At 33.9% G+C, this 15,051-nt stretch overlaps 1 protein-coding gene across 3 annotated transcripts in view; it reads left to right on the plus strand.

The window, feature by feature from the left end:
- LOC145249553 (katanin-interacting protein-like) overlaps positions 1–15,051 on the plus strand; it is a 648,058-nt gene that overhangs the window by 257,396 nt on the left and 375,611 nt on the right. For all 3 annotated transcript variants that reach the window (XM_080111227.1, XM_080111229.1, XM_080111228.1), the window contains exon 23: positions 13,842–13,983. In XM_080111227.1, the coding sequence (XP_079967353.1) occupies positions 13,842–13,983 (142 nt within the window). The remainder of the gene's footprint in view (positions 1–13,841; positions 13,984–15,051) is intronic.

Here is a 15,051-nt window from a genome sequence, read left to right on the forward strand (position 1 = left end):
CGAAGTTAAGCAACGTTGAGCCCGGTCAGTACTAAAATAGGTGATCATTTGGGAATTCCAGGTGTTGCATGTGTTCTTTGCTTATCTTGGCATTATTTACAGTCGTCTTGCCCTGGTCTTCTCTCTACCACTGGACTTGAGCAATGCCGATTCAGGAGATGTGTGGTTTCGATTGTGCAGTCCTTGCCTTATAATTATATGCGCAACTATCCTTACAGGGGTTATCTAATGTCATGAGACTGAATGGGGGCGTTTTACATGTTTAATACCTACTAGTCACTATCTTTGAGTGTCTAAGATCTCTCTGTACAGAGGTTTGTCAGGAATGAGGAGACACTGAGTAAATATTCAAAATAACATTAATATTATATACGTCGTCCATTAATTGCTAAAATTCTCAAATCACACAATCATATGCATACTTAAAAAGAGAGAACTTGAATGCCTACTAGACACTGTCCTTGAGTGTTGTCAGGACAATCTGGCATGAGAATACTTTTCACCACAAGTAAATGCTGACTATAAACGAACTCTTGTATAACTCCCCCCCCCCCTCAAGTAATGTGTCCCCTCCTCTGTGTTAACAAAAACTGTATTCCATATTCCTTCAATAATGAATTCGCATCTCTCTCTCTGTTATAAATGTCAGGTTGGCATTCCTGCTATGAGTCCCTGAAATATATGTTCCCGCAACACAGCTCTAGGAAGGGGGTCTCTTGATTTTTGAGAATTCTAATTGGAGCAAAATGAAACAACTTACTTGGAGAGAACTTGAATGCCTACTAGACACTATCCTCGTGTGTCTCTGTACAGGGATTTGTCAAGACAACCTGGCATGAGAATACTTTTCCCTACAAGTAAACCCTGACTAAATATTCAAAATCGCATAGTATACATGGCTCAAATAAGATGTCCTCAGTATGGCTAACCATCAATAAATTATGCCGGAAATGGTACACCATCTTCAAGTGATGTTGCCTATATTAACAACACTAAGCTGGATACTCCACCAGACTAGATGGATTCTTGTCCAGGAATCTAGTAAGACCAAGAGACCACAAGAAAAAATACACTATAACATATTTAATTGGTTAATTGTGGCGAGGAAAATTAATATTCTTAACTTCTTTACTCAACTTAACATTTGAGACAAAAAGGAGATTCAATGGAATATTCGATTGTCTATGAGATGAAAAAAAAAAATGAACACATCTCTTAGTAAAAAAGAGTTGTCTCCCTCAGAACAATGACAAATTGTAAAACAGCATTGAAAACTTATTACGCCTGCCAGTATCCTATAGCTCTACAAAGCCACCATTCGCCGATGGATGGAATATTGTTGTCATATCAAGGCTGCCGCATCAACTACTAGTCTCTCTCTATTGGACAGAGTCCAAAAAAGAGTTTCTAATCTAATAGGTCCCATATTGTCTACCATGCTCCAACCCCTGTCCCATCACTGCCATGTTGCATCCCTGTGCTTGTATTATAAGTGCTTCAATAGAATATACTCTGGCATACTGGTGGTACCCCTTAGATGTAAGCCCTTTGACAACTCGATAATTAGAAAAATCCCGCCTCTTCACTGAGGAGGTTCTCAGATGCAAGACAGCTTTCTACTCTAAAAGCTTCTTTCATCAAGCTTTGGAATTTCTTCCTCGCCTGCTGTTTCAACTGTACCAACATGCATAAATGTAAATGTAATGTAAACAAATATCTAGCTGCACAATTCCCCACTTGGGATGGCTCTGTGATTCTGGCTCGTAATTCACAGTAACCTCTTACAGGGGCTTAATAGGAGTCGGATATAAAAAATGTGGTTTCTGTCGTTGCTGTAACAAAAGAATTCTTCATGCAAACAAAACTTCAACTCCAAACTTCAACTCCAGTTTAAAATGAGTAACAAAGATTTTATTTTGAGAGACGTCACAAATATATTTCATTTGCATGATTTTTTCACACAAATATATTTAATTTCTGATTTTTTGAGATGAGCATCGGTTATTCGTATTATTTGAATTCGTCGGACTACTATTCTCATCTTGAGTGTCATTTTCACAACACTTCGGTCGATGTAACCTTCGATCTTCTTCAGAATTTTATTGCATGGCAAGTTAGTAGGGAGTATGTACATTGTACACATTTTTTATACCCCCCTCCCATTAAGGCACGTAAGGGGTTACTGTAAATTACAGGCTAGCACCATTTCAAGTGGTGTGCAAATGCTACGGATTCATCAGAGCACATTTCATTACATTGCAGTGATGGGACAGAGGTTAGTACTTCGCTGATAGTGAGAGACTATTAGATTTGAGACAGAGGTTAGTATTTCGCTGATAGTGAGAGACTTTTAGATTTGAGACTCTTTTTTGGGTTCTTAATAACAGAAATGTTAAAATGTTTTTGATTGCCAGTGAGAATATGACCCCAATGATCTCGACGATCTTACTTATAACTTACAGTAAGGACAATCAACCAATCAGAAGCTTCAAACGTTATTATAGAAAATATCAAATTTTGGATTCAATTTGTCAACCTCTGTCTCGAAACGACTGAATTGTGACTGCATTGATCCTTCACCGCCATCTTTGTTACTAAGAATTACTCAACACTCGAGATCGTGACTGCATTGATCCTTCGCTGATTTAATTTATTGCTGGCATCTTTGTTCAGTATAATGTCTCAACAATTAACAAGAAATCTTCATTCATTTCTGGGCAACGCCGAGAATGCCTGCTAATTATTAATACATGGAATGCGGATTTCATATTTCATTATTTATTTAGTTTCATCCGAGTTGATTACTTTGTCAGACAGGCAGATATGAAAAAAAAAAAAAAAAAAAAAAAATGGCGCTTGCACTTGCAATTTCATTTATATACAAACAAATATAAAAATAGGTTTAATCTACCGTGGCTTGATTAGTCCACTCTGGACAAATGACTGCAAGTATCACTGTTTTCCCCAATAGCTATCCTCATCAATCAATACCGCATGGTACCTGTATCACTGATTTGACTGTAAATTTTTTTGTTTTTTTTTTCCACATGGCAGTGACATCGTGGCTTGTAGCCAATGCAAGCAGTCAATGCTGCTTCGAAAGCTCTTGTAACAGATGGCCGATCACTAGCTAACGTTGACGACTGCAACAGATGGACTAAACATTTACTAGTTTTAAGTACGATTGAGGGTATGCCTCATAACTACTGTTAGTGTTCTGCTTTAACCAATTATACATAGATTTATGTATATGTGTATATATATCTACGCGCACACGTGTGCACAGTTGCATGCTAATACTATATAGCTAACAGAAAGGAAACGCAGAAATGCAAGATCATTTTGCAACTTAACTTTTTCATTCAAACTTTCTATTTTCCTTTATTTGGAGTATGTTTTCAACGGGGCTTTCATCTACCGAGTAAGTAAAAACATACGTTTATTCTTTTAGTTTATTTCCTTCAAATATCCATACACATACGCACACACACACACACACATATTAGTGATATAACCATTCCAATATTTTTCCTGATTCCGATACAATTACCGAATTTGTTCTAACTTTCCGAAGCTGAGTCTTTTAAAATGTCTAAATGTTTAGCTATACAGTTGTTTTTTTTGGGGGGGGGGGATTACCATAAAATCCATATAATATGTGCATATATTTTCACAAACATAAAAGAATACATTGCCGCCAGAATATATTAGTTTTCGTTTTACTGGGAGTTTAAAATCAATAAACATCAATTTATCATTAGTACCCAGCAATGGAAAATTAAGTTTAAAAGTCAATACATGTAAAAGAATCGTTTTTAGCATTGGAAATTAGGCACAAATTTTTACCAATATTGATTCCGATACCCTAGAAAGTTCCAATTTTTCTGCTTCTTGATTCCGATTAATCATCCCAACACTAATCTCTTTCTCTCTCTCTCTCTCTCTCTCTCTCTCTCTCTCTCTCTCTCTTTATACATATATATATATATATATATATATATATATATATATATATATATAGAGAGAGAGAGAGAGAGAGAGAGATTATCGGAATCAGGAATAAGAAAACTCGGAATATTTAAGAGTATCGGAATTGGAAAAATTTGTGCATATTTTCCGATGCCAAAACGATTCTTTTAATTGTCTTTTTTTCTTTTGTTTTTTGAATATGTTTAAAGTAAGCTCTTCCTTTGCTGGTTATAATTATAAAATAATAAATATTTATTGGTTTTTTAACTACTAGTAAAACTAAAATCGATTGATGATTCTCTCAAGTGTATTTGTTTTTTCCTTTAGGAAGATATCTGCACATTTAGCATGTGTTTTTACGGTAATCAAGGAAAAATAACAACTCTGTATATAAATAATTAGAGATTTATAAAGAATCAGAATCGGGAATTTAGTATGGAATCGGTAATTGTATCGGAATCGAGAAAAATATTGGAATTGTTCCATCACTAATATATATATATATATATATATATATATATATATATATATATATATATATATATATATATATAAATGAAAATTACAATTGAATTTACCAAAATGATCCAAGATGGTAAAATTAAAGTAAATTATAAATATTAAAGAATTAATATTTATAAAATTATCTCAGCCAGATATAAAAGCTCGATAATACCAAATAGGAAATAGAGCTTATAATATGAGCAAACAGTTAATAAAATATGTTAAAAAACACTTTGAAATGAGTTAAAAACATATTTAATCTGAAAAGGAAACATGTCTCGGAAGTAGAGTGAAAAGCACATCTTATTTTTCTTTTATTAATATTATTTTTTCCTTGTACACACTTTTTCGTGAATTATTCCATGGATTTCTGCGTTTGGATTATTATGGACCATCTTCTTCCAATTACGGGATTTCTTTGGATTTTACTTGTACAAGTGGAAACTCTTTTAACTTTCTTGAAGTTTTACATTTGGATTTTACCGTCACTGGATTTTTTTATCTTCCACCAGACTATCCATTCATGTGTAATCACCTTTTTCTTTACCATATTCCCTCTGCTTAACTTATTTTGTTTTCAAGTAAGATCTTTGACTTATTTGTTGTTTCATCAAATACTTCTGCATGCAAAATCCGATCCCGCATTTTGCTAATTCCTACCCTCTGATGAGAAGGAGAGTATTTCTTCGAAACTCCGCGGATTAATGACTGTCCATTTATCTAGTGTTTCCTTTTCAGATTAAATATGTTTTTAACTCATTTCAAAGTGTTTTTTAACATATTTCATTAACTGTTTGCTCATATATATATATATATATATATATATATATATATATATATATATATATATATATATATTATAATAAAGTAGTAGTCCTGCCTGTCTGTTTTTTCACAATTTGGTTAATCTGTACAAAAGGTACACCGTTTCACAACTTTCATATACTGTTATTTCCTGCATGTTTTCTATGTATGCTATTGATTCAAAATCCAATCTCATTTGCATATTACATTAGAGAAAATCTGTTTTGATAATTAACTCTAAATTTTTAATGAAATAAAATAATAGAATTGTGTTAAGTATTCTATTTAGAAATATTATATAAAGTTTATATATTTAATTTATTTTTAATTCAATTTACATTGAATTATTAGTATAACCAACATCAGCTGCGTTTAAAAACGGAAGTAAGTTTTCATTTAACCTATGAGTTATTTCCCTTTAAGTTATGAGATTTAATTTCTCTGTTTAAATTTTATAGATGAAGATGGTTATATTTTAAGCTTTCAAAAATCCAAAATATGATCAACTAAAAAAGTAAAATCGAAACAACTAAGGATATTTGGCCTATCTTAAATAGTATGTGACTGAACCCTTCATCAAGCAATGTGTTTTTCGCCTTGCAACGTATATTCTCATAGCTCTTAGATAAAATCCAATTTTAATAATAATAATCAAGTAAAATTCAAAGTTCATCGTAAAACAACTAATAAGAACGATTATGTACATTTTTACTCGCAACACAATGACAACGTAAAAAAGGCCATTATAATTGGATTTTATCTAAGAGCTATGAGAATATGTAGCAAAGAATATCTAAACGATGAATTTGAATATATAGAAACTACATTCAAGGACTTAAAATATCCCCAATACTTCCTACTTAACGCTAAAAAAAAGGCCTTAAAAATCTATCAAAACCGAGATCAAAACCACCCCAAGAAAACCTAACACACAATAGAAGACTAATTGTTTCCACTAACGATAAAAATAATAACATTTATAAAAACCTTAACAAAATCGGCTTTCAAATTGTACAGAAAACCTCACCAACGATAAAAGGTTTAACTCGGAAATCTAAAACTAACAATAATAAACCATTAACACAAGCCGGAATTTATACCATACTGTGCGTTGATTGTGGCAAGATATACGTAGGAGAGACGCAGCGAAACCTTGCTAAAAGATTATATGAACACAAAAGAGATATAAAGAATAACAATACACAATGCTCTTTTCGGTCACATAATGGAAAATGACCATCATTTCGATTTCGAAAATGCGACCCTCCTAAAGCATATACATAGTAGGTCAACACGCCGTCTGTTGGAATCTGCTCTTATCTCTAACTCTACTAACACTATCAAACAGAGAAAAGGATTTTTTAACATTTATTTCCATTTATCTAAAATAATATTGCACGAAAATAATCTAGACACTGATTAATAAATATATATTTGTTCTTTTATTTTATTTTTTTTTTTTTTGTATAATAGTTCTATTCGCATGCACTCCCCCAGTATATATAAAACTAAAAACATCGACCCTCTCGTCAGTGACCACACCTCTTGAAAAAGCCCACATAATACGGGCGAAACGTCGAGCATCTGGTCTTCCGCTTCCTTTTCACATCATATATATATATATATATAAAATGGATGGTTTAAAGCCAAATATAAGTGCAGAATTTCTTTCAATGAATAAACATATTTATTTATTAAAATTAACTTTGATTAATGATTCATAACAGAATCTTCATCAAGAAATACAGAGCTTTTTTTTTTCTTTTTTACGTACCATGGCGACGGTAATGCTTGGCATGTTTTCCTTCAGATGTTGATGTAGTACAAGTTTTAAATATTCAATACAGTAGAAGACACTGGTCTAGCGTGTATGTGTTAAGCAATAGAAAGTCCATTGTTTATGATAAGCACTGTTGATATGAAATGCAAAATTCCAAAATTTAACGGTTTACTTAATTATATATATATTTGTTAACTGTTTATGGGAATTAATTCCATCAAAGTGCTCAATTATTAAAAACAAAAGAAACTTAACAGAAAAAATGGCTGACAAGAACCTAACATTATTTACCATTAACTGGTCCCCCTTATATTAGGCTTGAAACCGACGGTACCAATGTTTTTCTGACTTTCTGTACAGTTTTATATATATATATATATATATATATATATATATATATATATATATATATATATAACTTCTCAGATGCGCTTGTGATGTGTAAGGCATTAACTTCAGTCAAAATCGCCTGTTTCTTCTTTCATTGGATTATTTCGATTAACGATTATTAATACTTATCAAAGACATTCTAATACAAAACCTATCTAAGAACACTGTCACACACATAAATTTCATGTGAAATTTCATAAAAATCAACCCAGCCGTTTTCAAGTTAATAGGGAACAAACTCTCTCTCTCACACATACACACAGACAAAGTTCCTTTTATATAATAACTAGCCTGGGTACCCGGCGTTGCCCAGGTGTTTGGCGGTGTGTGTTGAGCAAAAAAAAAAAAAAAAAGTGGTAGTAGGCAGGCAGGCTTGAACCCGTGATGCAACAATAGAAAAGAAAGTGAAAGAAAACCTGATGTCTTGCCGCTACTCCATGACGCAACCGGAAGTTTGGAACGTTAAAATTAGGCAAAGTCAATCCAACCGATATGCTGACTTGCAAAAATGCCTCGCAAAAAATCGACTCTTCCTTGTAGAAAACTGCTCAACCCCTAACCCTAACCCTAACCCTAACCCTAACCCTAACCCTAACCCTAATCCTAATCCATGTTTTTGGACAATTTTTCGATATTTGTTGTCTGAGACGTCGAGTTTCAAAATGATACAGATCTCATTAAAATTTGTCTTCTCTGACAAAAGTTTTAGGCATACATACATACATGATGATTGCAAACGTCTTGTCAGACGAGTGCCACTCCCTCAGACACTTAATGTCTCATTAGTTCTACTGGTGAATTCACACGCTCACGCAGGCATGATACTGAAGACAGTCATTGAGATCAATTATTACATGTTTCCAGCATTTCAAGCCTCCATGCGTCATAACTTTTCCATCGCCACAGGACCATTTTTATGGACAAATGCCTGAGGGAGTATCTATACACAGGTGATGTTACAGAGTCTTAGCTTTGTACGACAGCTAAGTCGCTCTCTCGGTTCAAAATGTTGAGATCCAGCAACAAGCAAGAGCAAGATAGCCAGCAACAAGTTAAACTGCAGACCAGCTTAATGCGGGTACTGGTCTCCCGCTTTATGGTTTTTTAAATCAGAGATTTGCTTCTCCTAGAAAGGTTGCCTTCACCACGGCTTACGGGAGCCCTCTCTACCCCAATACACATATACACACACATACAAATATACACGGTGCTAGTTGGCCGTTGACCCAGAAAAAGAGTTCATTCGCATACATACATACATACATACATACATACACACATTTAAACAGGTGAGATTTATATAGTAGATAAAGATAAAGAAGGGATTAGTGCAACGGTTAATTCAGCAGTTACTTATTTGATTTATTTCAATTATTTGTATTAATTAAATTCAGGTATTATTATTATTATTTAAATTAGTTTTAATTAACTTACATTATTATTTTTTTAATTAAAAACTAAAAATTTCAAGCATATAGTTACATTCCTTTTTACATAATTGAGTTTATTTACATTTTTCGCATGCTCACGTCTGGTCAATTCAGTCTATAGCTTATAATTTTAATTAAAAAAATTTTTTTTTTATTAGTTATTTATTCTCAATATTATTTTATATATTGTAAATTCTATACCTTTTTGGTTCCCCGACAAAAGGAGGGTGGACCTGTAAATTCACCCGCGTCTGTTTGTCTGTCCTCACTTTTCTCAATAGCTACAACTTGGAATTTTTTGAAATTTTTCACAGACATTAAATATGATATGAGTAAAAAAATAACTGAACGGATTTTTTGGGAAATCTCCGGTTGTCCCCTAGGGGTGCCTTTCGGGTTAAAATTGCTAAAATTGACACTTTTGCGCTTATTAAAAAAAATTGATGCCTTGGATTTTTATAAAACTTTCGTAAATGTTGTAGCTAACTGATTTCTATATAATTTTGTTTGTCTATACTTCATGATAACTCTTGGGTGTGCCCCAGGGGTTCTTTTAGGGCTAATAAAAACACTCCATTTTTGGAACTATTTTACCATATTTGTCCAAAATTTTCTGTGTATGTCTATTTAGCTGTTTTGCATGGTGCAGAACTCAAATTTACGTATGCTAAGGCCCAAAACTACACCTTTTGTTCATTTTCACCAGGATTTGACATCCCCTCGGGACTTTGAGGCTAAATGGAGGTAGGGAATGCTGAACTTAGTCAATTTTTTTATGCCTCGTTCCCTGTGCATTCACGGGGGACTATGCATGCTTCACTTATTTATCATTTAATTTGTACAGATTTGCTATGAACTTATGTTGTAACTTACCATCACAGCAGTTTAGTAATATACAAGCAAAGCTTATCTAACCTTATCTATACACACCCAAACCATCTATTGTTAATATTAATTGAATAAATTATAGTATGCTTTAATCAAATTAGTTAACATAATACATGTCTACTTAAGATATTATATGTGCTAATCATGCGTGGAAGTGCACAAGCGTATCACTCAGGCCTACCCTTTTTTTTATTACATTTTCACCTCAAACAAGGCACATTGCCACTTTGATGTAGGGGGCTACTATCAGGGACTTAAGCATCAGAGGTACTATGTAGGGAGTTGGGCAGCAAGATGTCGGTTCACGTTACACTTGAACTTCTGCATGTCAGTACAGTTGGAGAAGCAGGGACCCGGAAGGGAAGTCCAAAGTCTAGCGGTTCTGGGGAAGAAACTACTGGAGTAGAAGGCTCTCTTAGATCTAGGGATCTCTACTGTGAAGGGGTGGGATTTAGCTGCTTGTCGGGTTTGTCGGGGGTATTTACGTTGAGGGGGAACAAGTGCTTGCAGTTCATCAGAGCATTCACCGTTAAGCGAACCCGGGACCTTTCGATTGTAAATCAAGTCTACTTATGAACTACACCCATCTTACCTGCAAAGCGACGATTTAGTTTTGCTCAATGGCTATAAAAAACAAGCCCATAAGTCATTCGAGGGGGGGGCAGTTGAAAAATATTGCTCTGATAACGTGTCTCGCTTTACTGCATTTCGTATCGTGGCGTGTTGATTCGACGAGATTGTTCGGTGTTGCTCAGGAACATGGCGTATTGATTCAACAATATTGTTCGGTCGCGTGTTGATTTAACGAGATTATTCGGTGGCATTTCATGTCGGTCGACGGTGTTGCTCAGGAATCTGTGTGTCAATTCAATGATATTGTGTGGTGACATGTTGATTAGGCGATATTTTTTAGTGGCGTGTTGTGTCGGTCAACGGTGTTCCTCGGGAACGTGTGTGGTGTTTCAACGATATTGCGTGGTGGGTGTTGATTCAGGGATATTGTTCGGTAGTGTGTCGTGTCGGTCGATGGTGTTGCTCGGGAATGTGTATGTCGATTCAATGGCATTGTTCGGTGCCGTGGCGTGTCAATTCGGCTGTATTGTTTGAGATTGCGTGGACAAATTTGTTCAGGACCGTGCCGTCACTTGTGATATATATATATATATATATAGAAAATAAAAAAGGAACAAACCGTATTATGTGTTCACCAACGTTTCGTCTTTATTTCGAGACTTCCTTGGTGAACACATAATACGGTTTGTTCCTTTTTTATTTTCTCTATTTTGTCGGAATACTATTTCCATTATTTTCATCATATATATATATATATATATATATTGGCACTCTCTCTTCCCTCGTGAAACAACATTATATTGCCTAAGTTCATTATGTTTATTATATAATTTTTTCATTTCATTATATTTTAGAGTATATCAGTATCAAAATTAAAATTTATTACTTTATTTTTTCATTTCTTACGGTTATTTAAAGGAATACATTGTATTTTTATATTCCTTCTTATTTAAAAAGATTTTTTTATCACATTTTCACCCCAAACAAGGCATAGTGCCACTTTGATGTAGGGGGCTAGGGACATAAGTTACAGGGCTTCTATGTAGGGAGTTGAGCAGCATGATGTCTGTTTATATTACACTTGCACTTCTGCATGTCAGTACAATTGGGGAAGTAGGAACCAAAGTCTAGCAGTTCTGGGGAAGAAACTATTAGAGTAAAAGGCTTTTTGATATCTGGGGATCTTTACTGTGTAGGGGTGGGACTTTGATGCTTGTTGGGTGTATTTACGTCGTGGGGGTACAAGGGCTTGTAGTTCGTCAGAACATCCACCATTAAATACTTGTAGAAGTTAGAAGGATGCAATATTTCGTCGATGGGACAGAGGCTGAAGTTTAGATGACAATTCAGGACCTATCAGGTTGGCAACTCTCTTTTGAACCTTGTCCAGGAGTGAGAGACTAGTAGCAGATATGCCAATCCAGATGTGACAACAATACTCCATATGTAGTTTTTTTCGTTTGTAAGTTTTCTAATATGTTTTCAATGTATAGTTATTACTATCATTAGTATTCTTTCATTGCACAAGGTAAAAATTCATTTCTTCTGAATCTTGCTTTACCGACTGCTGGAAAACCGCTTCTGTGCTACCAGTCTTCAAGAATACTGGTGAAAGAACTGACCCACTAAATTATTGCCTCATTAGCCTCCTTCCGCTTTTCCCCAAAACATTTGAGTCCTTAGTAAATCAAGCCCTAGTCCAACACCTAACAGCTGCTAAACTCCTGACCAACAAACAATATGGATTTAGGCAAGCCCGTTCAACAGCACATATCTTAACTGTAGTCTCTGAATGTATATACCGTTCACTGGACAAAACAGGGGAAGGTAGAGCAGTAGCCCTTGATATATCTAAGGCTTTTGACAGGGTATGGCACGATGGTCTTCTAAGGAAAATTAGATCATATAAAATCACTGGAAGAATACATAATGTAATTAAATCCTTCTTAAATAAGAGAAAAATCCGAGTTGTCCTCGACGGTCGTACATCTAAACAATATGATATAAATGCGGGAGTGCCTCAGGGGTTTATCCTTAGACCTTTATTATTCCTGATATTCATAAATGACTTCCCTGATAAAATTGTTTCGGAGATGGGTACATTTGCCGATGACACCAATCTCTATAACAGGCATGAGGGGAAAACAAATGAACACATATCTAAGGACATGGCAGAAACACTAGAGGATGACCTCCAATCTGATTAATTCAAATTGACTAGGTCTTGGATATGACCTAAAACTATATCCAATGGTGAGGCCCCAGCTTGCAGGCTTTGGGAAGTGTGGAGCCACCCTTTAATTTCCATTACTCCCAGGTCCACTCTGACCTGGAGTGGTAGTACCTGTTAGGGTTCCAACTATGGGTTAAATAGAAACCGACTTGAAAAAAAAAATAAATATTTTCTATTTAAAAGTTGTTCTTCAAAATCACTGGATTCAGCATTAAATAACCTGAAAAGGGTTGATATGCTATAAAACAAAAACAACCAATCAAATTGACTAAAGATAGGTGCTTTGTTGCTTACATTGGAAAAAATAAAGAAAAGAAAAAAAACAAAAATAAAATAAAAACGTTTATTTGTATTCAGCTTATTTATTTTTGACTGATTATTATTGATTTTCATTAATACTGTTTTCTGGAAAATAAGGTCTACATTTATTTTGGCATTTTTATTTTTATAACAATAATATTTATCTGTTTCTATTTCTGGAGTTGGTCTTGAATTTGCTATTTTAAGGCGGAAATTTTAGTCTCACAAAAGCTTTGTGACAGTGCATAAACTCAGGCAAACCTAAAAAGCAACCTCTAAAATAAACTAGTAGAGTGATTGGAAAATGATCGATGAATGAGGCTCTTCAAAGTTCCCATCCCAATGACAGAAATGCCTGAGTAACCCGTAATAAAGCCAGGGTGAAATAGACAAATTTGGAGACACTTGCCACCAATATGGACTAGCCACCAGTCCTTGGTACTTATGCTGCTAGAGGTAAATTGTGAATTTTCTTAATGATTTTATGGATGGGTGGCATTTTATTTGGGTCACCCTGTAATGTTGACGCTGGATTTTTCTGAAGAATTCTAAGGTTAGGATTAATCATTTGATTAATGATTTGGATACTTCAGACTACTGTTCTTTGTTGTGATAAGGTGCAGCAAACTAAGTATTATGGTATCCATTCCATGCATAGTTAGGGATTAATAGGGATTAATCACTATAGTACCACATTTACTCAAGAAGTTTTCTGCAAAACCACTAGGCCGATCTAGCTGAAATTCTGTATGGACCTTTACGGTAAAGAGCTGCAAAGTTTGATGCACACTAATGGATTAATTGGTATTTACTGCAAAAATAAATACAAATTTAATTATATTCAATCAGCGATTTGGCATAAAGCATTCATTCTAAGTCAACAGGTAATAACTTTTGCCCGTTTTTAATGCACTAAGAAGACTTTTTTATTTTTTATTTAATTAAAACATTCATTTATTTTTTTTATTAGTGATGACTTCATTATACCAGAACTGCCCTATGGTCAAGAATTGGTAATCAACATCCGGACCACCTGGGGTGACAAGCATTATGTTGGTCTCACAGGTATTGACATCTTTTCTAACAAAGGAGACTCAGTTATTGTCAAAAAGGTAATTTAAAAAAAAAAAAAAAAAAATTTATTAACTTTATCCACTTGGTGTTACCCGTGATTGATAAATGTCATTTTAGTTATTATTTTTTTTGTTGTTCATTATGAAAGAAAAAAAAAAAGAAATAAAAATTTTAGCATTTATTTTTTACTGCAGGGAGTGCCCAAGCTTGCCCATTTGTAAAGTATGCATAAATATATTTAAATTCATGCATCATCATCATCATCGTCATGCATTATTATTACAGAGTTAATTCACTATTGAATATTATATATATATATATATATATATATATATATAGTACTGATTTCAAAAGTAAAAAAATGATGTGGGTGCCATCAGTTAGAATTGAAACCAAAACATTTAGCACTCTAGTCACAATCCCTACTGTTTGAGTTATCAGCAGATAGATAAGAAAGATTTAAAATTAAACCACTTCAAGCTATGAATGGATTTGTGCATACGCAAAAGTAATAGAAATATGTTGGCAAGATTTTGTATTTATTACTACAGAGACAATTCTGATTGAATATATATATATATATATATATATATATATATATATATATATATATATATATACAGAGAGAGAGAGAGAGAGAGATAGAGAAAGAGAGCGAGATCCTGATATCAAAAGTAAAAAAAAAAAAAAATTACTGGGATGCCATCAGCTGAAATCAAGACCAAAACATTTAACATTCCAGTCACATTCCCTACTATTTGCGCTATCGACAGATAGATGAGAAAGATTTAAAATTAAACCACTTCAAGCTATGAATGAAACTGCACAGAAGTAATAGAAATATGTCGGCAAGTTGAAATGAACATTTTGCATTTCAACTTGCCAAAATATTTCTGTACGCGTTATTCATTCATCCAAACAAAGATTTTCCTCGTTATAGACCATACCTTGGTGTATGATTACTATTTCCTGTTATTTTCAGAGTTATGTGATCAGTAGTTTAAGAGTTTATCGGTTAAATAATTTCACACAGATACATATACGTACATACATCTACTGTTTTATTTATGTAGATAAAATGTAGATTTGATTAGAAGTAATTTTTT

The sequence above is a fragment of the Euprymna scolopes genome, chromosome 28 (genome assembly GCF_053919585.1).
Source record: "Euprymna scolopes isolate OS-2025 chromosome 28, ASM5391958v1, whole genome shotgun sequence".
NCBI classification, from domain to species: Eukaryota; Metazoa; Mollusca; class Cephalopoda; order Sepiida; family Sepiolidae; genus Euprymna; species Euprymna scolopes.